The sequence below is a fragment of the Pocillopora damicornis genome, chromosome 2 (assembly GCF_964200805.1).
Source record: "Pocillopora damicornis chromosome 2, jaPocDami1.2, whole genome shotgun sequence".
Taxonomy (NCBI): domain Eukaryota; kingdom Metazoa; phylum Cnidaria; class Anthozoa; order Scleractinia; family Pocilloporidae; genus Pocillopora; species Pocillopora damicornis.
The window spans coordinates 16,718,152-16,742,721 of NC_142671.1; the positions used below are offsets into that span (position 1 = coordinate 16,718,152).

General features: G+C 39.2%; 1 protein-coding gene across 3 annotated transcripts in view; it reads left to right on the plus strand.

Annotated features, from left to right (window-relative positions):
- Positions 1-24,294, plus strand: part of LOC113676434 (uncharacterized) — a 32,724-nt gene extending 8,430 nt beyond the window's left edge. For 2 of the 3 annotated variants that reach the window (XM_027193091.2, XM_089197221.1), the window contains 24 exons: positions 1,428-1,767; positions 2,338-2,700; positions 3,900-4,066; positions 4,936-5,091; positions 6,177-6,691; positions 7,307-7,515; positions 8,010-9,478; positions 9,901-10,093; positions 11,084-11,191; positions 11,690-11,925; positions 12,650-12,799; positions 13,019-13,223; positions 13,646-13,887; positions 14,097-14,305; positions 14,387-14,426; positions 14,927-15,034; positions 15,439-15,511; positions 19,210-19,315; positions 19,741-19,827; positions 20,892-21,026; positions 21,499-21,553; positions 21,657-21,721; positions 21,955-22,042; positions 22,149-24,294. In XM_027193091.2, the coding sequence (XP_027048892.2) occupies positions 1,428-1,767; positions 2,338-2,700; positions 3,900-4,066; positions 4,936-5,091; positions 6,177-6,691; positions 7,307-7,515; positions 8,010-9,478; positions 9,901-10,093; positions 11,084-11,191; positions 11,690-11,925; positions 12,650-12,799; positions 13,019-13,223; positions 13,646-13,887; positions 14,097-14,305; positions 14,387-14,426; positions 14,927-15,034; positions 15,439-15,511; positions 19,210-19,315; positions 19,741-19,827; positions 20,892-21,026; positions 21,499-21,553; positions 21,657-21,721; positions 21,955-22,042; positions 22,149-23,951 (7,122 nt within the window). In that variant the 3' untranslated portion in view covers positions 23,952-24,294. Of the gene's footprint in view, positions 1-1,427; positions 1,768-2,337; positions 2,701-3,899; positions 4,067-4,935; positions 5,092-6,176; positions 6,692-7,306; positions 7,516-8,009; positions 9,479-9,900; positions 10,094-11,083; positions 11,192-11,689; positions 11,926-12,649; positions 12,800-13,018; positions 13,224-13,645; positions 13,888-14,096; positions 14,306-14,386; positions 14,427-14,926; positions 15,035-15,438; positions 15,512-19,209; positions 19,316-19,740; positions 19,828-20,891; positions 21,027-21,498; positions 21,554-21,656; positions 21,786-21,954; positions 22,043-22,148 lie in introns of all 3 variants that reach the window. The other variant, XR_016183899.1, reaches the window with a different exon arrangement.
- Positions 24,295-24,570: the final 276 nt, after the last annotated feature.

A 24,570-nucleotide genomic window follows, 5' to 3' on the forward strand; every position in this document is an offset into this window, starting at 1 on the left:
GTTTATATCCGTTTAAACGGTTCATGAAAGCGTTTAAACGGTTTGCTTATCCGTTTAAAAAAATTTGCATCCGTTTAACGCTTTAGCTAAAACGTTTAAGCGGTTTGCTCATCCGTTTAAAAAAATTTGCATCCGTTTAACGCTTTTGCCAAAACGTTTAAGCGGTTTGCTCATCCGTTTAAAAAAATTTGCATCCGTTCGACGCTCTAGCAAAAACATTAAAACGGTTTGCTTACCCGTTTAAAAAAAAAAAGCTATCCGTTTAAAGTTCCACGGAAAGCTTTGGACTGTTTGCCTAACATTCTGTAATAGGCAGTTCGAAGTATCAATCTTACGTTCGCTCGATACTCGCCGGTTCTTGAAATACAGAAAGACCGTATCTTATTTTGGTTTTATCTTTTGCGTGATCATAGTAAGCGAGTTTCCGTCGCATCCTTTGACAAACAAGTTAAATCGGCTACTCTCTTTCTGTTTATATCATCTTGATTCATCATTCTTGGTTTTATTGACAATCATTTTAACGGCCCCGCTTGGTGCGTGACACCGATTCAACCTTTTATTTGCAATGGAACTTCATTGCGTTATTTGACCTTGAAAGGTCTCGGCTTCAGACAAGGTGGCGGCATTACATATGGAAATTTGTTTCGCGAAACTTCCGAACAGGAAGAAATGGAGTTCATTTTCAGTACTAATAAGAATAAACAAAGGAGAAGATTATGAGTTTCTCGCGGTAGCCGTTCAGGATATTCGGCAGTGAAACTATTCTCAGTAAATTGCGCTTATTTCATGAATGTCACACGAAAGCGGCAGTAATTAACCCAGAAATAAAATGCGCAAGTATATGCTAGTTATTACTTTTCAAATTATCATGCTCAATATTTTCGCTTTAAAGGATAATTATCCGTTGTCACTCTGAAAGTTTTTCCGCAGAAGATCTCGCCGGCTCAACCACAGCCGTTAAACATTAATTTTAAGCTCATCGTTTGTCGATTTTGGTCAACCGTTTCTCGGTTTAAGCTATCCGTTTTTGGACTTTGGTGAACTGTTTAACGTTTCGGGCTGACCGTTTTTATTTTTGGTCAACCGTTTAACAGTGTGAGCCGTCCGTTTTTGAACTTTGGTCAACCGTTTAAATTTTTTGCCATCCGTTTAAGCGGTTATGGCATCCGTTTAAACGCTCGAGTTAACCGTTTACTATCCGTTTACAACCGTTTTTCGAGACCGTTTTACGGAAAAGCGTTAGTGTCCGTTTTCCCGTGGAGGGTCACATTTGTCTTCTACCATAATGATTCCAAATTTTAAAAGGTTACATTCTGCGTGGATTATTCTTTGTGTGTTATAAATAGTTATGAATAACACAGAAGTGCTATCACCACTTAAATGAGGTGAGATAACTATTTTTTTAATTACATGTATCTTTATATCAGGTGCGGGGTTGGGCAGTTATAAGTGTGAGAGGACAAGGAATGATAAATCCAGACGAATACGATCTCTTGAAAGAGGTTATCAAGTGGATGATTGATGTCGTGGAGTTTAATCTGTTTGAACTTTCTGAAATTGTAATACCGAAGGACGAAAATACTACTGGCCTGCCTCTTAAATTTCTCCCACCACACTTGTATGTTCCACTTACTATAAAAGAGTACTGGATGGGACTGTTTGTGCTACTGATGCGAATGGATGTGGCCACAGTGCAGTCATGCTTTATGAGTTACACTGGTCACATAGGGATTCTGAATGCAATTGTGCAGCCAATGAGAAATCAAGGTACTTAGGGCCTACTGTTAACCTGTTACAAAATGAGTAGATAAGTTTTGTGTGTAATGATACATTTTAGAATTAATCTTATTAGTAGAATTACAGTTACAAGTGAACATAAATTATTCCCATATGAGTATTATACCTTAAAGTACAAAGTATAACGATATTGTAAATGCCAGATGAAGCAACAAAAAATTATATTTTACATTTTATCTGCCCTTCTTTTCGTGCTAATCAAGGTACAGCTCATTTTAAAGGTTATCATAGACTAAATGATAAGCCACCTTCAGCTAGAGAAAGTCTGATTTTTTTTAGATTTCGTGACACAAATAGTAGTTCACCCTGAGGATTAAGCTCTTGGAAAGTTTTTGGTGGAGATAGCTGCAAAGACTTAGTCCCCTCTCGGTGTCTGGGGTACCTCCATTTCATTTCTGCCCTTATGCTTCTCCCTTTTCATCACAATGTGACTTTAAGACTATTATTCTTGAGTCAGGAACTAGACTTCGACATAAGCATTTTATTTTATATAGATTTGGGCAATTTTAACTCAGATTGGTAACTGCTTATTATCTTCAGAGGTGGAATCATTTTGGCCAATGCTACAGTGCTTTGTTGTCTTGCAAGAGAGACTTGAAGAGAGAATCTGGCAGATTTCTGTGTTCACATATAAGCCTGAAGAACTCTTTGAGATTATAACGGAAAACTGTTCCTTTAAAGAGGCTATTTTGCAGTGGCAAACCCAAGATGGTGGAGTGAAATTCAAGCCAAAAGATGTCAAGCAGTCAAAAAGAGCCAGGTCTGTAAGTGATGCAAAATCTTCTAGTGGATTTTACAACACAGCATTGGCATGGTTTCAACCTTTTGTGCTTTCTCTTCTGGACTTTGATGATGGTCAGCTCTATGTCTCACTTGTAATTAGATATCTTCACAATGTTGCAGGTAAGAATAAAGAATAAATACAGGAGAAACAACACAGCTCTAACCCTTTACACTGTATCAGTAGCATTTATATTCTCCCCACTGTTCTCTTTACATATCCTGTGGTCTTGACAAGGAGAATTTGCTTGACAATCAGGAGCTTCTTAAACCGGTGATTATTTCCTTTACAGGTATCCTCGTCACCTTTTATATTTGAATTAAGCTTAGTGCTGTAATGAGAAACTAGAGGCCAATCGCTTCTAGAGGGTAAAGGGTTAAAGAAGTTTAAAATGTGCGATTCTATTGAGTCTAATTGTGGGATAATTATGATGTAGCTTTGAAATTGTGTTTGGGAAATTTCGAATACAAAAATACTTTGTGTTCCATGAGAGCCTCCTTTGCAAGTAGTTTTTAGATCAATTAAAAGATGGAGGCTTACGGCAGGGTTATGATACATTTGTTCCAAGAAATTTTAACTGATTTATCTGAGAAATTGTTGATACTTACCTTACAATCTTTGTGGAAAGGAGTTAGTTTAGGCTTGAAAGCTTTTTGTAACCTCCGATGGATAAGGGGCTCACCTGGGTAGGATAACGATATCAGTGTTCTCCCTTATTCCAAGCATGACAGGTAAAATAGCTTTTCAAAACACAAGAGCAATACTTTTACTTGAATTTTTAAGAATTCCAAGTGATTTTAGGTAGTTATAAGTGGTGCCACAGGCGGCTAATTTTACCAGTTATTGTCTGGAAAGGAGAACACTGAATGAAAATCAGTCGTGCAATACTTTTGAACGGTGCACCATGGAATATTCCTTTGTATACACACCTAAGCAAGAAATTCCAAGTTACAACTGAGATATTATTGCACTGTGATTGTACATGTATACCTTAACATAGAATATACATTGACCAACACAGTCAATATAACATAAAAACGGACTTTGAATGGATGAGAACTGGCATTAGTTCTCTGTTGGCTATGAGCTTGACAACATAATCCAAACTCTGTTTAAGGTAACCCTATCAGTCCCAAGATCTCAATAGTAGTTCTTCTTACTTTCTGCCATACAACTCTTATATTGTTGGTTAAGAGAACTTGGTATTGGATCAAGAAATAATCTCCTAGTTTATATTTTACTGTTTTCTCATCACTTTTCTGCTTGAAATTGTATTGATTCAACAAATCATCAATGCATTCATTAATTCAATTCATTGCAGATGAGTGTGTGACTCAAAGTACTTTCAAGTCAGATGTTCAGTCTACTTTGTTAGGCATAATTCATGAATTGGTCAAGAGACAAATGTCGGTGCTCCTGGCTCCTACAGCTGGCCTTTGGGCAAAAGACATGGTAGATTTTGTTTTAACTGAAACAGGGGACAAGAAGGTGAAATTTACGTTTACCATATTTCACAGAGATCCTTACTTTCAGGAAATATTTCCATCAGTGAGTGGTGTTGTGTTACAAGCATGATGTATATACAGTTATGATTCTATCACCTGATAGTCATGTTCCAGGAGGCTTTCCCAGTAATTCTCTTGTCAAAGCAAAGGCAAAGGAATGAGTCAGAGCTTTTTCTTTCACTGATTTCTCAAAGTGTTATGTATCAAAACAGTGGAACTTCAAATAAGATACTGTGAGGAAAATGAAAATAATTTGGGAGCGCCCAATTTTGATATTTAGAAATTCAGCATTAATCAATATTTCAGACCACATGGCTTCGGGAAGTTTGCGTTCCAGTTTAGGGTTGGGGTGGTTTATTCCCCAGAGATTCATGGTGACCTCTATTATCTTTCACTGATTTTACAAAACATTGACACTGAACCACACTTCCTTTATTTCCTGCTTTTCTATAATGGTTACCAGTCATTTTATACCCACCGTCATTTCATACCTGGTTGTTTCATAACCAGCTAGGTCGAGTCGTACCGGGTCTGTTGATTCATTTTCCATGTTAAGTATGTTAAGACTAAGGTTGATTCTTATTTTCAATAGCAATGTTGCTTGTGTTAATTAAGTTTAGTTTGCGAGACATGCATTTTTGATACACATCTACTAAATGTAAGCCCTGGAACTGAAATGCGGGATTTGGGAGTAAAACATATCGCACTGCTACCTCTAATGTTCTCTTTGTCAAGAGTGGCAATGTTTGGGTGAAGTGTCTTGCCTAAGAACATAATACTGGTCAAAGCCTTGACTTGAATCCCAGACACTTATGTTCCACGTCATTTTTCAATGTGCTCATTTGTTTTTAGAAAGTTGATGTTACCAGAAAACTACTTCAGCTTCTGCTTAAGGCTAGTCATCGAGTGGGATCGAAACATGCCCTCAAGTTCTGGGAATTGTTTGCATTGCCAGGACCCAAGGAGCTGTCTGCAGAGGAAAAGCAGCAGATAATTTCACTCATTGAGGTACTGGTTTTGCCTTGACAATCAAACTTGTTCTTGCCAGTCTCTGAGTGCCTTCCATTAATTGGAGCTGACTGACCTGAGAAGTCAATTCAAACATTGGAGGGCCTCTTTACAGTAATGTTTTTTTTTTCAATCTTTCAAAATAATGGATGAAATGTAGTAATGGACCGGTTTGGCACGCCAATTACGCACTTTAAAATGTCTTTACTCGGTATGATTTATTTAGAAAAAGTTGTGCTAATTTGTCTACCTATGATTGTGTCATCTCTTGCTAAAGTCACTCTCAATCAAGGTGGTTATAGTAGGGATTATTCGCCAGTTTTCACTTTGGGAAGTAATTGGTAATTAATCTAAAACTCCTTTTAAAAAAATGTACAGTGATAAGTCCTGTGACAGCTTATTCTAGTGTGCACACTTAGTGAAGATTAATCAACTGATGTGTTGTGCACATACTTATAATTCAAAACATTCCTCTAACTGTAATATATTATCAACAAAGTTTCAGTTCAGGAAAGTGACACCTCCATTCAAGAGGCACAAATACTCGGAATAATGTTCGTAACACCTTTGTACACCTGTATCTTTTACCCTCATTAAAGGGACACCTCTCTTCAGGGAACATTATTTTTAGTGTAGTGGATTTCCCCAGAACGGAGGTTCCCCAGTTCGCACTAATTGCAGTTTATCTCTTAATCCTTTACACCCTGATATCAGTATCTATATTCTCCATACTCTTCTCTATACTTATCCTTTGGTACTGACTTGGAGAATTCATGTAGCAATCAAATCTTCTTGGGTTAGCGATCATTTTCTTTATTCTCGTGATCTTAATGAATGATTCAGCAGTATTTCTGTAAGGAGGAAAAAGATGCTGGTCACTCCTAGGGGCTAAAGGGTTATCGTGTTGATTCAGCGTTGCTGAGATGGGATTTGTTAGTAGAAAAAGTATGTGGAAGTTTATGGCTTAACTTGCATAGTTAAGAAGTCTTTATGTCTTGCTCTCGTTGCGAGGCCTGTGTATTGATATTAGGTTTGATTTAAAGGCCAGTTTATCTGAAATTTCGATTGTTTCATTTGGTCCTTAGGCTCAACCTTCCTTAAAAGTTCCAACCCCTGGATTCCTCAATAAATCTTTGTCTCCTGCAAATTCCATGGATAGCGCAGATATCAAATCATGTCGTAAAGCTAGCCTCCCCATGCAGGGTGTTATCCAAATAAAGAAAGAAAAAGCTCAACAGTCACACGAGCAGTTTGATTCTAATGGATTAACGGAAAGAAAAAGCGGCGACGAGGAAAGTTTTCGATCAAGAGTGAGGCCCTGTCCTAGTTCAATGTTGAGCAGTTCTGAAGATGAACAAGGTGTTATCCGTATAGAGAAAGAAAAATCTTGTCAGTCACACGAGCAGATTAATTCTAACAGGTTAACAAAAACAAGAAGGAATAACTTGAAAAACAAGACAAGTTTCCGAGCAAGAGCGAAGCCTGGTCCTAGTTCGCGTGTGAGCAGTTCTGAAGACGAAGAAGAAGAGGAAGAGATTGCTAGCAGGGATTTAATGAAAAGGGGCAAAAAGCCTCCATGTCATTTACGGAATATCAAAGTGTAAGGGAACTTCCCTGTAAATTACCTCATTAAATTTGTCGTTTTTACTTTAGCTCGAGGGCTAGGTCATTGCAACTACTGTTTGTACAAGCAAACGCGGTTACGATGTCTTGTACTGTGACGGGACACCCCTTATCAGTGTTTTGAAAAAAATGATTCTGAAATGTATTGTTTGCTCTTCCTTCATACCATTGCCAAAACTTCCCAAAACAATTCATAATCAGTTGTTTTTGTTAAAAAAAAAAAAACAGAGTGCTTTCAATTGATTTTGTACATCCTGCACCAAAATAATCTTAACGACCAGTTGGGACCAGGAAAACCAATAAGGGGTATGAGAACTCAAAGTTAATACAGCAGACTGCCAGAAGCACGGGAAAATGCGAATGACTCAGTCGCGATTGTCTTTAGATTGGTTTAGAAAATGGCACGAGTTTGACATAAGCAAAGCAAAACTAGTAAATTACTTCATTTTCAACAGTCCATTGCAAGTTGGTTTCAAATATCACACAAAAATGTGTCATGAGAAAGTGAAAACAAACAGACAAACATTTGATGCGTTGTGGGTCGTTGGCAGTTACTATTGCTCATGAAAGATAATGTACTATTGTTTTCCAGGTCTAAAATGTCTCCAGAGTTGGGTTTTGAACTTATGACAGCCAAAGTTCCTCTAGTAGACTGCGGAGCGTCCTTGGGCCCTGTAAAAGCTGAAAAAAGCGTCCAGCACACGGCTCTTCAAACAACTGTAAAGCATCGAAGAAATAGAGCCAGGAAATCAGCTGGCAGGATAAAGAAAGTTTCTCAGACTCCCATCCTTATGAATTCTGGTACGTTGGTACATCCATAGTTTTCAAGAGTTTATACTTCTTTTTTTTTAAAAAAACATTGAGAAAAAGTATTTTTCATTAGTGAAATTTATACCCTTATTCCGGAGCATGTGTCTGACCAATTAGCTTCCCCTTTGAATTTTTGACTATGAATATATGAAAATCATGTATGTGAACAATGGATAAAGACGTGGACCACACTTGACTACGGGAATGGAAAAAAAGGAAAAATTGAAAGTGAACCAGAATGTTGAGCCAGGCCAGAGTTGAGCTACCCCTACAACATATAGATTGTACCCTCGGAGTAAAATTCATATTTCAATTGCTGGCACTATAACCATTGTTTTTGTCACTTGCGGGGCTTGTTTTAAGTAGGGTCTCCTATACTTCACCCAGAGAAATTCCAGTTGAATTTGGTGTGGGCTGTACAGTTTTACAAGATTATTCTTCACGTCAGTACTTTAGACGCGATTTGATTTGCTTGTTTAATCAAGGTGCGTGGAAAGAAGACGCAATTGTTCTGTCGGATGACGAAGAATCCTCACCAGATACATCCAATCAAACAAAGCCCGTTTCCTCGAGACAAGAGCATCTTAGATTTTTAGACGATTACTTGAACTGCGAGAGCCTTCAAGACGACGACATTGCTCTCAATAAACTCATGGATGAAGTAGATCCATCGCCAAATTCAGGAACGACTCGGTCGAAAAATTTGTCAACAAAGGAAGCTGTCGATAGTGATAGCAAGATGAGTAGTTCCGACGAAGAGCTCCTTCGTTCTGTTTTCGAAAGTGATGACAAAGGCCGTAAAGTTAAGGTGAAAAGTGAAGACAGAGAGATGGATGGTGAAGGTGCCTCCTGTCGGAAGACCGTCGCAGGCGACAACATTGATAAAATGAAGAGGAAAAACACAACCGAAAGGGATGTTTTTTCTTCTCAAAGTGTAAGAAAGTCAGAGTCACGAATTCCAACAAATTATACCAGTATAACAATAAAAACGGAATCCGCTGATTCAAACGATGACTTGAATGATGAGCCCCTCGCAGCACATCATCCTTTTGCTGGTGTGATGGTCAAAACTGAAGTGAACCGCTTTTCGGATGATGAAGCCATAAATGTGGAGGCTGCAAGCCCAGTAGTACGTGACATTGACTGTAGTCTTGTTAAGAAAGAGCAGCCAGAAAACGTTCATAACACCTCTTCATTTGACCATGCAACTGACGCTGAAATTGGAAGAAGCGATTTTATCTTGGCTGGTTGTATAGATTCGGAGCAAAACGCCCAACCAGTTCTTTCTATAGTCAAACCTGAACCTTTGGAACAAGGGGAAGAAAAGACACTTTCTCTCTCTGACATTAGCAAACAGCTTCAGAATGATACTCGTTTCGACGATGATATGAATTTTTGGGGTCAATGCTGCAATTACAGTGAACTTTTGCTGAATTCTCAAGATAATGCCCTCGCAAGCATAGAAGAAGATCTTGTTGATGTATACGGCACGCAAACCACAAATCAGACGGAAGATGACCTTTCGTTGTCAGATGAAGATGCTAATGTTGGGGATATCCCGTTGGACGAACCTGTGCAAAATCCAGACTTAAATGATAACTTTCTGCCAGATGAAGAAGTCAAAAGTGTAAAACCTAAGAAACATGTAACATTTGCACCTGACATACGTTCGTCTGATGCGGTCACAAACTCTTCTGGTGGAATTGCAAGCTTGAGTAAGCTAGCGTCTCCCCAGGCGGCCATAACAAAGCCGACTAGAGTTCTTTCAGAGGATGACTTTTTCCGTGAGATTCTAACCTGGAGGGTGGATCACTTTTTTGAGTCATTGAGAAATGGTAGATCCACCACTTTGCCGCGAAATTATGTTGCAGATCGTGTACCGGAAAGCTTCAACTCTATGGACGAATATTACAAAATATTCATGCCCTTGCTATTCATGGAAATTTGGCAACAGGTACTAGAGTAAAAGCATATTATAGATTCTATCTAGCCGTTTAGATTTAAAGGACGGGCAGAATGGTAAACGGCGGGTAGTTATGAAAAGTAATCTGCTCCCGTCCGAGGAAAAATGCAACTTGTTTATTAATATTTCTCGTTATCAACTGCTTTTTTGATTTTCCTGCTCTTTGGCACGCCGTAGATATTGCATTTCGTAAAATAGTGCGGGCAGTACTTTGGGAACTCTACTAAACTTACTTTTTAAATATTCGAATGCTAGTGTTTTCGTAACTAAAGGCCTGTCGTTTGTTATAGCAAACTCAAGATACAATTGGTTGTCTGATTCATTTTCTTGTTAGCTCTACACGTAACGATGATCGGTTTGTGACGTTTACCTCGATCAAACTACTTGTAATAACTCTCAATTTTTCATCTTAGGCTCTTGGTTCCTGGGGTGGTAAGGAAGTGAACAGGAAGTGTGTTACCATGAATGTTCTCGATGGAAGTAACGCCAATAGTTTCTGGATCATTCCTTGCCGTGGTATTATTAACGAACAGCAACAAAAAGGGGCTTTGTTCCCGATGGAAAGTGATTTGGTTCTTGTTACGCGCTCTGCAGCTGATGGAAGAGGTGAATAAGATACGTCTGATGTGGTGAAATTTTCTCCTTGGCTCCAATTTGGATTTATCACCAGGATTTGATATGAAAGATGGGATATTTTTTAGCTCGATCATGCAATGGCCTTGCTCACTTCACTGATGCCTAGTGAAGGCTGCAGGGAAAAGGAACGAATGCGGCTCAATTTTAATAGGAAGATTTACTAACATAATGGGTCTATAATGGTGATATATGGTGTATGATATAGTCTTTAATGGCAGTGGGCCTTGCTTACCATAGAGTCTCTGTGGCTCAGTGACAGCATCTTAGCGCGGAATGCGAAGGTCTGAGGTTCGATTCTTCGTGAGGACTGATAATTTTTTCTTTGTCCCACGTTCGTGACAAGATGAAAAAAATACCATTCTCTATTTATTCGCCCACAATGTAATGAACTACCATACTCAAAAGCAAAAACTAAAACCGGGGAAAACGTTGAACCACATCACACTCAAATGAAGTGTGTTTCAATTTTCGCGATTATCATAAAAAATTGCCAACGGTTCCTCCAACCAACTGTGGTAACGACTGATGGGATTACTATAGTGTGTTTGTATTTAATAGCACATGGGAATTTTTTTGGAAATGCACCTAGAGTTTTTGTTTCGTTTTTTTTTTTTTTTGTAATGTTTTTTTTGTGTGTGATTGTTCTTTTTCAATTGTTTGTTTGTTTGTTGTCAAAAGGAAGCTAACGATGAAAGTATCATGAAAGGTCGCCAATAGAGCTACCTTAAAATTGATAATTTGAGAAAGGCTGAATAAAGTTATCTTAGAATCATTAATGATTTTGTTCGAAGGGAGCAGAAAATGAAATTCCAGTGGCAGTTGACCATTAGAAGTACTTTAAAATGAAATTTGAGAAACGTGACATCGAGTCATCAAAAGTTCCGCATACTCTTATAATGGCTGTATTTTACTTTATTATTATTATCATTATTTTGTTTTTCTTTGTTTTGTTTTTTTTAGATGGGAGTGATAATAACTCGGCAGTTTTCGGATTGGTGGAGAAGTCAGTTCTTCAAAGAGCTGAGCTGTCACGACGGGGTAGTCTGGGAATTAGTGGTGGAGAGGAAGGTATGGTTTCCTTCCCATAAAATGTTGTCTTGAAATGATGTTTACTTTTCAACCTCAGTGATGTGTACGAGTCGGGAAGTTATTGTTTGAGGAGTTTAACAGACGAACTTTGTTTCCTTTGTACTTTTTTGTTTCTTGCCAACCAAATATTAGCTTGGCTTAAGAACAGTCGTGACCCCTTTACTTCCAGGCGTGAAACCAAGAGGATAGGTAATGGGAGGAAAGAAAAGTTTCGTTCGGTATTATTCTTTATATTGACATGAAAGTCTCAGACCTGAAAAGGTAAGAAATGAAAAGGATACTGTGCGAAGAATTGATTTTTAGGTCTTGGAATTGTTAGAGTCCAGTGGAATCGAAGAAGTACCAATTAAAAACTCGGCATAGCTTTCTGCTAGGTTTATTTCACATTGTGTGACAAATTAATATTTGTTCTGTCAGGATGATTTGTCTAAGTCTGTGACTTTAAAAGTTTTTTACCTTTAAGCGTTTGTTCTGTAGAAGCTGTTGTGGCGACGTTTGATCTGAGCTTGACCATTAAAACTGCGTCAAACTTCCGACCTGCAAGGAACTGTCGCCTTCAAGTACAGGTTGTGACGTCCCTGTTGACAGCACTGAGGCAGTGGTCTGCGTTAATGCAATTTAGCAAGAGCCTATTGGCCAACGACATTCTTAGACCGCGGAGAGCAATTTATTTCTGCTCCGATGATTATCGTACAATACCCCATGTCGCTCAGGTACTACAAGTAACGGGGAAGTAGCCAGCGTACTGGCGTCACCTTTTTCCTTGGTTTTACGCAGGGAAAGGACATCTGCGAAATTGTGTCCCTAGTCGTTTTCCAGTGTTCCCCTGTAGCCCCCTTAATTTTCCTAGCCCTAAGTATAACGGCGTACATCGTACTACTTATTCCACAAAATGTGGAAATCTCGAAAACGCGTTCGACAGCATACGAAATATTTTCACATTGGGTTCATGATCGTTTTTACCAAGCTACGGGTGGGATACCGAAACACGAGTAACATCGCGGTGAGTGCAACGTGGTAAATAGGTTACGTTCGCGTGCAGGTGTGTGGTAACTACTCTTGGATGTTCATGCCAATTTTTCATCGCGCATCCTTACTGATATGTAGCACTCTTAACAAGTGTATGCCACGCTGTGTAATGAACGGTGATAGCCACTTTTCTAATTTGGTCTGAGAACATAGCAATTGGTTGCACGATCACCCTATTTTTCACTTTTTTGTTTGTTTTGGTTTTTTTTTTGGTGCCGGTAGATCACTTTCCTAATGAATTCTTCATGTTGGCAAGAAAAAGACAAACAAAGGTAGTTCAATTGCCACTGTGCAAAATTGCTAAACCATCTCCGCCATCTACATAGGGAAAAAATGGCAAGGATTGATATTATATTAATCGTGAAACATCTTAATGCTTACCTTAAATGAACTATTCATCTTTACAAGGAATACAACGAATCACAAGAAAGGGTCATCTCAACTGCGGCCAATGCTGTCCATAATCCCTATCCTATACCACGCATTTGTCTCGTTCAAGGCCCTCCGGGGACAGGAAAATCGTACACGATTGTGGGTCTTGTCAAGGAGATACTTAATGTAAGTTTTTTGCCTAACGTCTGGAGTTCCACGTCTATTCTTACCTACAACAACTTGTCATTACCTTATTGCTCTTTATGTGAAAACAGGCAAAAATGAAGTAAGACTCGACTTTTGAACTGTGTTTTACACGTTAAACGTTATGGTACCGAGCTGCGCCGCCCTAAATTTTGAACTTCTGTGAGCCACATGAGCTTTGTTTGTTTGTTTTTTTCGTAGCGGGGTCAAGAATTTCCAGGACAGACCACAGCTACCTCATCAAATGGAAGTGTTCGAAACAAAGTGAGAATTCTCTTGTGTGCCCCATCTAATGCTGCCATTGACGAGTTGATTGGTCGGTTTGCAAAAGTTCAGATTCGACTTCAAAATCGTCACGATAAGGAGAAAAACAGGCGATGTAACCGTCAAGATGATGTCAAGAGAGGTTAGTGAAATGTGAAGGTTACTTCAGCTACAAAAGTAAGCTTTCTGATGTAAATCACTTGCCCTTTGTTTGTTTGTCTTGTCTCTTACCTTGCACATTTAATGCAGTTGATTACGATCGAGGTGCTTGCTTTCCAAGTTTTCGTGCAAAAGTTTTGGATGGTATCGATAGAATTGAGGAATGCGACTAATTTTACTCTTGGGTTCAAACCAGTTACCGAAGTAGCAATTGAATATGTTGACATTTGAAGGAAGACGCATAAAGAGGAGCATATGCAAGAAGAAGCCGGTTTGATCCGTGTATATATCTTAAGCGTCATTCTTTTATTGTGGCAGCCGTAGAGGTATTCAACATGATGTACTTTTCTGTACGACGCGACTTATTGAGGCATTTGAATATTATTTTCGTTTTCTCTTTTCAAGCAATCTCTAACAACTGTGGAGATTTGTGTCTGGTGCGAGTGGGCCGTAAATCATATATCCACCCGGGGGTTTTGAAGTTCTCATTAGACAGTATGACAAAGCTCGTGGTCGATCAGTCATCTTCCGAAACGGAGGACAGATTAAACAAAACCAAGGAAAGTCTGGCAGTCATTGACGATAGAGAGAAGAAATTGGAACGCAAGATAACGAAGTTAAAAAGTTCACCTCACACATCACACGAAGTACACATCTCAGCCTTGTGTTGTGTTTTTGTTTATTTGTGTTTGTTTTCGTTGGTTTGTTGTTGTACTTGTTGTTGTATTGTAGAAAAGGTGGAAAGCTAAAACCCAGTTTATATCACTATCAGCATTAATTGAGAACTGGTAGAAATCATAGAGAGGTATTTAAACTTCTAAACTTATTTCCTTTCTTTTTATTGATTTGCGAGCAGCAACTGGAGAAATTGGAAAAGGAGAAGTTAAATCTTATGGACGCAGTACGAACCCTGCAAAAGAAATTCCGGGAACAAAGGGCAGAGCAAGCTAACAAACGTAGAAAAGAATCAAGTATAAGAAAGGAGATCCTCTATCGTGCTGATATTATCTGTACAACTCTCAGTGGGGCTGGTAGCACCAGCTTAAAGCAGGACCTGGAAGGACGGTTAGGACTGATCTGCTTCAACGGTCACAAGATTACTTGTTAGTTTTTATATTTATATTTAATGTTTCTCCCCTTTTGCAGGCGTATCTATCCCCATTTCACCTGCGTTATTGTGGATGAGGTAAGATAACTCCAAGAGAGATACTTTATCTTACGTCTATGGGATAAGATTTCATTTTCAAATATTTCATGACCAAAATGGTGCTGAATATGACGTTGCTTTTTTTTAAAACATTTTGGTTTTAAAAACTTAAATCTAGTCTCTCAGTTAGTGATTGACCTTCTATGGTTGAGCGATTTTCGACTGAGTGCCGCACTATAAAAAATAATAAACGATGGAAATTATCTGTTACAACAGGAGATACTTTTAAAAGGAGGGGGTGAAAACTCGAGGCAACAATTAGATCGCGAAATTATTGCCATTAATGCGCCTCTTGAGTCCACAATATTGTGACCACTGTTACGATGAATATCGTTGTCGATTAGAGTACAGACCACGCCAAACTATTGTTGATTTGTTAAACCGAAGTTAAAACAGAACCAAAGCACTCTCGACTAACACTCAATTTAATCAATTCCTCTAAAAACATACAGTGAAGTGAGTGATGTAACTTTTTACAGGCCTGTCAGTCCAATGAACTGGATTTACTGATACCACTCTGCTTCCAGGCGTCTAAAGTGGTTCTTGTCGGCGATCCTGAGCAGTTGCCTTGCACTGTACTGTCTGGGGTATGTCAAAAAAAAGTTGACAAATCTTTACTACTTCCTTTCTTTTGTGCCTTCCTTAAACGGATTTGTTTAGCTTCAGTCAAGTCAGTTTTTTCAGTTGTTTTCCAGTCTTATTCTCCTTTATGGTTTTGCGATCCATCTTTTTTGGCCATACCAACAAACCAATTTTTGTTACGTTTGTTCCTGTTTTACATATGATTGGAGGCAACTCATTCGTGCTCTCAGTTAGTGATTGACCTCTGGCACATTTTAATTTTTTTTTTCCTGATTTGTTTCTGGCGCTTCCGCTAAGCATAGCATATCCATAATTTGAATAAGAATGGGATGAGCTTCAATTTTAAAGAACGTTTTGAAGCCAGACGAAAACATGATAACCTTTCCTTATCTTCTCCTAACGTTCTTAGAGAGCAAAGGAGAAGTTATTTGCAAGATCCATGTTTGAAAGACTTTACAGATTCTTCAGATATCATAAAGAAGGTAAGTTCACCTATAGGCTTTCGTATCATCTTCTTTTATAACTTGTGATTTGCGTGTGGTCTTAAGTAAGAAAAGGCACATTTTTAAAATGTAATTGTATGACTCGATTCTTATTACTTGATAATTATTGCCCTTTTTGTACACAATGTATGTGGCTTTTATACTAGCACAATGTCCAGCCCCAGTGGGCTTTACTGAGCATGAAAAACAGACCCGACCATTAAAACAATGTAGCCTTAATACAGCAGACCGCTTGATAAATTTTCACATTTGGGGCTGTAAAACTCTAGGTCAAATGTTGAGGTAATAACTGGGGAAGGTTTCAGTAACACAGGGATTTACAAGAGGAGCGTATTTAAATACCTGCACCACGTTTGTATCTTTGCGCTTAAAAAGTGGGGAAATTGACAAATAGCAGTGGAATAACTGTTTAACATGTTCTTGTCTGATAATCAAAAGAACATCGCTATTTACCATCAGCTGTAATTTTTTTGAATTTTGAAAAGTCTATCATCATGGTGGTGAGCCGTTTAAAGAAGCGAAGTTTCACGTCTTCTCGTGATACGTAACAGGTCTACGATAGAGTCCAAAATGGAGGATATTTATCTTGAAAATGAAGCAAAGCAAACAGGCTTATGGGAAATAGTCTAATGATTGTTGGGAACCTTTCATCTCTTCTACGTTGACAAGAAAGAAATTTTATAATACTGATGCTGTTGCCCGGCAGGGTAACCCCTTGTTATGATTTTACTAGTCAAGATCTCAAGCTTTTGGGGCAGTGTGCTACAAAGATGTTTCACAGTACCTTCGAAAGTTATCAGCAACGACCGCGATCGTGGCAACTCTCCTGTAGTTGTCATATGGTTTTCAATCGTGATATTTTCACGTTTTTCGGATAGTTTGAATTGCGATTGAAAAAAAGCTCTGCAGCGCGGGATTGTTGAATGTATGGGGATATTTCTTTGCTCTTGGAATTTTTTTTTGTGCGTCGAGATCAACGGAGAATGGGCTCTATCTCAGGGATACACAGAAGCAAGAGGTGGACAAGAGCATATTTTAAAAGACGTTGTGGACAATCGTGCTGATACATTAACAAACAGGAAAAGATACGAAACTCTGTACAAGGAAGCTATTGTTTAAGGAATACAAAATCATCGGGAAAAGGGTTTAAAGTGTCTACATATCCATATCAAGGAAAAACGGCAAGGATTGGTCATGGTATTTGGAATCCAAACATCAACACGCTCATATTAAAAGAAGCGTGAGTTGTATAGTTTGTTAATTTGGTGCGTCTCGTCATGTGAGATGGCTGCTCAATTTATGTATAGAAGGTGAAAGGGGCTGGCAAGAAATTTTGACAGAAGGGGTGGGTACACAGAGATTTTCGCAAGAGATAGGGAACCATGAATGGGGGGGGGGGGTAGGGGAGACGTGCTGCTTAGGTTTGTTATATTGTTTTAAAAATCTTAAAAGTTATAGTCAAAGCGATAAAGCACGTTTAAGTTGGGGATAAGTGGGCGGTATCGTTTGGAGAGTGTTCTGGATGAATATCAGGGATATAACGTTTGAAAATCACTTCTCTCCTAACTTTTCTAGGGTGGATATCGGAATCACCCTTCACCCAATTGAGTCATTACTCGTTTTAATCACGATGAAATGAAGAAGTGGGAAAGACAGCTCCCTAATGATAAGCGTACCGGACTCTGGTGCACCCATCCGGTGTAGGACTGAGAAACAATTTCAGTCCTTTAGGTTGTAAACGTCTCTCCCCCTAAGATATCTTTTCTCTCTGTCTCTTTCTCTAGTGGTAGGAGATTATTCAATTTCCTAACCATAACAATCCTTGGATCCTGTTTGCCTCGTTTGAACTCGCCCTTTCTTTATTAAACTCAATTCACTGCATCATCTAAGCCCGCAACATGGACTGACGAGCGGACAAGGCACCGGGTTACTAAACAGCTCTTGTGCCAGAAAATCCCAAAAGTATCAAAATCCTCCCGGGTGTCTTCAATTTGAACCCAAGTGCTAGATCCAGACGAGCTGCTGGATAATGATGTAACTGTGAAGAGTAAAGAAGGGTCGACGAATACAAGTATACGCTTTCTTATCATCTACCCTGTCAACAAGCCATCATATCGCTTTCACAGTAGGCATCAGTGAAAGAAAAATAAAAAACATTACTTCAGAACGTGACCAATTTATCAGGCTGGTCCCAAAACTCTCAATTTGTAACTAAGCTTGACTTTGAGGGCGATTGTCTGCCAGTTTCAAGCAATGATTTTGCCATTTTCATAGTCAAGTTACTGGGGCAACTCGGGCGATGCAAAAAGGAATTAGGGGCGAAACCTTCAGTATCTCATTCCTTATTATTTCTTCTTTTTTTTCACATCTCTAACACTTGGAAGTGGGCTTCTTTTACTTATCTCACTTTACCAGGCCTTGCTCTCGTTTGTCTTTGCATCTCTCGCAGAAGAGTTCGGCTATTAAGAAGGAAATAGCTGCATGTACCGCACCAACACTGTTTTCTTCATTAAACTGGGGTTATGGGCGTGACGCCAATCGTTTATCTTGGAATAGAATTCTAGTTGTGTGTTATGAGGTGGCACGATTCCAGTGAAAGCAACAGACTATGAAAAATATTCCCATTTCCTTGTTAAGTACTAGTAGGTGTCAACGTAAGTTGCACTGGGCTACAAAATTTAGTAAAGCCTCCAAGGAGTAGTGCTATGCTGCAGAAGTCAGTACCACACGCTATCCAAAGATAACCCGGTCCTTTACGTTTCGCTAAAACTCTGCATTGTACTAGTGTCTTCAAATGCCGCTCTTAGCTGTTTCTGCAAGGGTAGATGCTATCTAAACATTAAATGTTCGTTTCCTTTACTCATACTTCTCTTCTTATTGAACCTATGAGGTGTGATAGCGTTTAATGGACTTACAGGGCATCGGCACGAGTGTACCATTTGTGTCCTTGGGAAGTGTTTAAAACGTAGAGCTGTAAACATGCAATAGAATTATAACATTGTAATGAACAAGCACCCTCCTTTTGAGTCCACAAAACCTGTGCTATGACCTGATGATTCCCTCCAAATTCAGCCTGTGAGCTTCTGAATCAGTAATGATGCTTCTGTATCGAATTCCAAGTAGAATCTTACCATTGTGTAGTAGCCTTATGCAAACCAATTAATATTCCAATTCAGGACTAGCTGTATTGTCACTTAAGTTTTCAGACTTATCTGCATATGCTTTGATATTTTAAAGGGAGGTTTGACTAACAATTAGTATGCAAGTTACGTAGAGCTGTAAACGTGCAATTTTAAGCGATTTCTATCTCTCTAAGCACTCTTAATTTGTCTGTTTTCTCACACTTCTGCAAGCCTTCACCATTCGATCTATTATATATTCTATCCTCATGAAACCAAGCATTCACTATTCGATTTGTTTTATCTTCTATCCTTATAAAACCTCCAAAGGTAATAAACTGGCTTGAATAGGGTCGAGGCAGTATATATTTGCAACTCCATTGATTCTTTTAGCCCAGCATGTTTCAAGCAATACTGTCCACCAATGCAGTGCGTATTACGAGAAAGTATCTTCATTTTACCCCCTAGTCTTCCTTACATCTGACTCCTGAACGAATAGTCTAAATTAGATGGCCTTGTTTCTCATGTTGCTCATTCAACGTTTGTTGATGTTTGTAGAAATGGAGAAGCCAGTACTGATGTTGGAAGAACAGTACCGGATGCATCCAGAGATTGCGGCTTTCCCTTCTTCACATGTGTACAATAACTTCCTGAGAAGCCATAGGTTTGATATTGTTTCTCAATTTTATATAGAAGTGCTCTGTTGTTCTTTATTATCGTTTCATTTTTGAGCATTCACCTTTCTTTCTTTGCTCTCATTTGACCCATCGGTGTCCCATGTCGCTAATTGACTGACTGACTTATTTACTCATGAACGGACGGACGGACAAAGTGACAGGGTGATGAGGATAGGTCGCTGCTAGGTCCACGTAGTGATGAATTGCTTATGCGTGACTCCAAAACAAGTTTGACGGACTGACTGACTGATTGACAGACGGACTTTCTCTGAATGACCCCCTGTTCCGATGGTTCAAGAAAGGAATAAGATAAAGTCGCCGTTAGGTTCATATCTGGGATCATCTGCTTTTTTATAAGCCCGAAACAAACACTTATAATATCCGTCTTGGATGTGCGTATTTTACACTCTAGATCAGTAGAGCAGAGACAGTTTCCTCTGGTGAAGCACTATGCACTCTTTGACGTTGTTAATGGAAGAGAGATATGCCAGGATAGAGGGTGAGCAAATGCAACCATTTTGGCAAGATGGATGGTGAAGCAATGTTGGTGTTATCTTTAGAAGCCTTGCCAACTAGCAACATCTATTGTACTTAGATTTTCTCAACAACTTAAAATGTGTTAACTTAGTGCTGAAACCTTTTTGGTTCGAATTCTTGTGAGTTTCGAGAAACTAAGGATATTACCAATCAGCAAACTTGCAAACAATTATTGTATATGAGTCGTTTCAACCACTTTAATTGTTTATTTTAAGTGTTTAAATCTTTTTGGTTTGAATTCTTGTGAGTGAAACTAATGATATCACAAATCAGCAAACTAGAAAATATTAATTGTACAGAGATCGTCCTTATCACTAAATTGTTTTAATTTAAGTGTTCAAACCTCTTTGGTTCGAATTCTCGTGAGTTTCGAGAAACTAAGGATACCACAAATCAGAATTCGACTGTTAAATAAAGCAATATCACAAAAGCGCCATCACGAGCTTTAATTTTGCTCTCGATGTTTTCAGTTAAAACTCTTAGTCAATAGTCGTAGATGGGATAGTAGGATAGATGTTGCAAAGGTAATGGTAAAGGAAGGCAGTTTCTCAGCGGCAAGAAGTTCACGATGGCAACCGAGCCACAGCTCACTTCCAGGTGCTGTTAACACAACACCGTCCAACCTATGAGGGGAATAATTAATTACCCTAAGTGTGCAAGGGAAAAAGGGATGGGATACACAGTAGCAACGCAAATTGAGCGACGCATCGCTTTTTCCTGCAGGCCTCCTGGGAGTGTCCAACTCTATATCGATGAAAGCGCTGCATTGTCTTGGTTTTAGCCTTGCCTAAACTATTTTTTGCTTAATTTAACGCATCAATCTAGAGCAGTTTTCATAGGGTACAATTTATTTACATATGTAGTATCATCTTGTTGTGTCATACATATATGTATTATGTTATCTAAATAATCTTTATTCTAATAAATGGTACAGTAACCGATTAGGCATTAGGAAACGAACTTAGATTAGGGTACAGTATTAAAGTAGTATAGTCCACTGATTGTTCTGAGTCCCCTTTTTTTCAGCGCTTTGTGGAATCCCGTCGAGGCTGATATCATTGTAAATTTGTGCTACGATTTGACAAATACTTTAAACTCTGAAAGCATTGGCATTATCACACCATATCGGAAACAGAAAGTGGAGATCCAAGGGAGACTTAGGTGAATAATGTGTATGTTAAGTCTTCATTGGTGAACATCGGTTAGATGGTATAACCCCTTATTTTAGCTGAAGTGAAGCAAGACGTTGCTTCAACGGAATTGAAATTATTTGTGACAAAAGGCAAGAAAGGAATAGTCCTGAACCACAGTTGTTTTAGCTGTGGCTTGAATTAGTTTTATATGTAGCAACTGCGCGCAACTCTAACTGCTCATTAACCTTTTGATCCGTATCCTAGGGAAGTTACCATTTGGTTAGAGTGTCTCCGACTTGCTTTACTTAAGAAGCAGTTTTCTCTTATCTAAAGTCGGTATTCTATTTGGCGAAACATTGTAATCATGATTTGGCTATCTTGAAGACACAGCTAGCCCACAGACTTCTGCTGAGAGCTTTGGCTCAAAACTTAAGATTCTACAAGAGGCATTTGCTTATGCTTATCCATTTTGTAGAAACCCTGTTGTCCATGTTTTGCAGGGATCTTTCTACAAGAAGTGCTGCGATTGAGGTCAACACTGTGGATGGCTTTCAGGTTTGTTGAAACTCTTCGACCATTGAAATTGCTCCTGCGTTCCACTCTATACAGCTCCTGTAGAATGTGAAGTACACTGTTGCTTTTTTTTTTCCATTTCCAGGGAAGAGAGAAGGATGTCATCATTTTGAGTTGTGTTCGAGCGCAGCTGTGTCGTGGTTCCATAGGGTGCGTTTGTTTACGATTATCATTACCTGAAAACCTTTCCTAGTCGGCCATTATAACACTTTGTGTAAGCCTATAGATTTTGGACCCATTTAACTTGTGACTCATACAGTGTCATTTGATTAATATAAGTTCCATTGGCTGACTATGTCGTGTCTTTCTAAAAACGTCGAATTGCTGCATGGAAGGATGCTAGTTGACGTTCCTGCCCGATTTATTATGCTTCTCTTTCGCAGATTTCTTACCGACAGACAACGAATGAATGTAGCCTTAACAAGGGCTCGACATGCCCTGTATGTTTTTGGTCATATGGAAACTCTGAAGGTGGGAAAATATACGCAATTATTGTTTTATCCTCATAGCCGGCATTCTCTGATTCCAAAAACAACTTTAGTAATAACTGCCACGTCCTTCCTTCGTATTTTATCAGGGAGGATCCCCAGATTGGAGAGCTTTGATAGAAAATGCGGAAAAGAGAGGATGTTTCTTTCCAGTCAAATCTTCATCAGAGGTACAGTCGATTCTTTCCATTGAATCAGTCAAGATAGATCATTCACCTGCCAAAGACCCACGGGCTGAGAAGCCTAACCCGTCTTTGAGAAGGATTGGTAATCACCGTTCCAGCAGTAGTGATATGGCAGTGGACCCTGAGCATGCGCCTGGGAACGTGTCTGGTAGGCAACAAGAATTTAGTGGTGGGATGGAAGCACCGGGTCAAAGAAATGGGAGGCGTCAGGCGGAAAAATCGGTTAACTCTTCAGAAACCAAACTCCGAGAGGCAACTGGCATTAATGCGAACTCCACTAGAAGTGAGCCATCCTTGAACAGTCATTCTACAAGAAGTGAAATTGTCAATGCTAAGAGCATGAGTAGGGAAGGGAATGGTGGTGAGGAAAGAACCCACTCCAGAAATCGTCATCAACAATTATCTACTAAGGATTGTAAACAACTCCCCAGATCCGAAGATCATGTGGGAAATCAGTCAGTCGAAAAGGAGTCAAAGCATTCTACACGTCGATCATTGCATCGGGAAGGGAATGCATACCAGAAAAGATCAGAAGGGCGAAGCCCAAAGAAATCAGATGATGACAAAGTCAAATCAAACAAGGACAAAGCGAATTTTAAGGGCTCATCTTGTAAAGGGATAAATAATGTTTCTCGAAACATTGCCATCGAGAAGCAATCGCCCCGTCATTCCTCTGAAGGTAGTGTACATGGAAAGCAGATGAAGCCGAAAAAAAGTGATAATGGACTAGATGTTAGAGCTACTAATGTTGTTGAAACCGCCTCTACTTTTACGTTCATGGATTCAAATTCTGATTCCGGGGAAATTGATTCGTATAACTCACTTGAAATTGACACGTCCAATCCTGTGCTGCATAATGTCATCCAAAACAATAGGTCACATCAAAGGGGTTATTTTTACAAGCTGTATCGACAAGAAAAAGAAGTAACTGCAAGGTCTTCACCGGCCCAGCGTGTGTGGTCACCAGTTAATACTAGGTCGCCCGTCGACCAGGCTCTAACTGAGTCATTAAGTCTCTCGCAACCCACGTCCCCTGGGTTCTCTTTGGTATCATCTAGGCCTTCCAATGCATCTCGCCTGCTCTCGACTTCATCAATTCCGCTAGACAACGCATATGTCCACAAGGAACTTGGCACGGCCAGTGGTTCATCATCTCGTTCCAATACGTCATGGTCATCAAAACCTTTAACGTTGAGGCGAAGCTCTGAAACTTTGTCCTTGAAAATTGGATCAGAAAGTAATGGTCATTCAAAAAGACCTCAAGCGTCTACAGCTAAAGCTGCAAACGCGTTATCTTTCCCTAGTGCGTCAGGGCTTTCAAATGACCCTTTTACCCTTTCAATGGGGCCAGGAACATCACGATTATCAAACCCTTCAAATTCATCCGGCCTAAGGCGTACTCTCTCCCTCGATGAAAAACGTACCTCTGTGCGAAGCGTTGAACAAGTAGCAGAGGGAGTGCGGCAACGGCATCCTCCTGCGCTGGGTCCTCAAGTCATTGAAGCCCCACCTGATCTGTTCAAGAACTCTAACAGAGGAGTTCGTAAACGATCAGCGCATGCAATGACTCCGAATGTCAGCGCTCTAAGAGGAAGAGCAATCAGGGAAGTTAGCCCACCACCAAAGAGGTCGGCGCCCGAACCCTCACAGAAAAAGAACTTGCATGAAGCTAAAAAATACTTTAGGGGTAGAAAAAGTTGGAATTGACGGAATGAATCGCCGTAGTATCTTGTTCAAGTGCTTTTTTCACGAGGACGCTTCACTAAGACATCAAGTGATTTTTTAAGTTAACTCAAATGAAGTTGTTTTGCTTTTTAAAACCTGGAGATTGTTGGTGTAAGCTTAAAACCAAACTCTTACAAGTGGTCTTCCTCCAACTGTTTTCTTTGTGAAGTAAATCTAGAGGAACAAATTTCAGTATATTTTTCAAATTAGAGATTAACTAAATAACCAAAGTAAATAACTATATTTGTTATGAGAAAGTATTTAATGTTTTTTTTTAAATCAAAATTTATGACAAATAAATGTTCATTTACAGCTCATAGAAAAAGTTGCGATTAACTCTTCAAGAGTATTTGTGAAAAAATACATAAGAACCCTCTAGAAGCTGGGAGGTTACTGAATTTTCTGAATAAGAAAATCTTTACTTACCGTGTATACGTTAGTGGTGGGTTTGTTTTATAGCAAAGGGGCCACAGAAATATCTTCCTTGCTTCCTAGTCTAGAATTGTGCTCTCACTTTACCGTGTTTTTAATTGTGCTCTTACTCTACCTTGTATTAATTGCATGTTATGCGTAAGATTACAGTTTAAGAATGAGTCGAGAA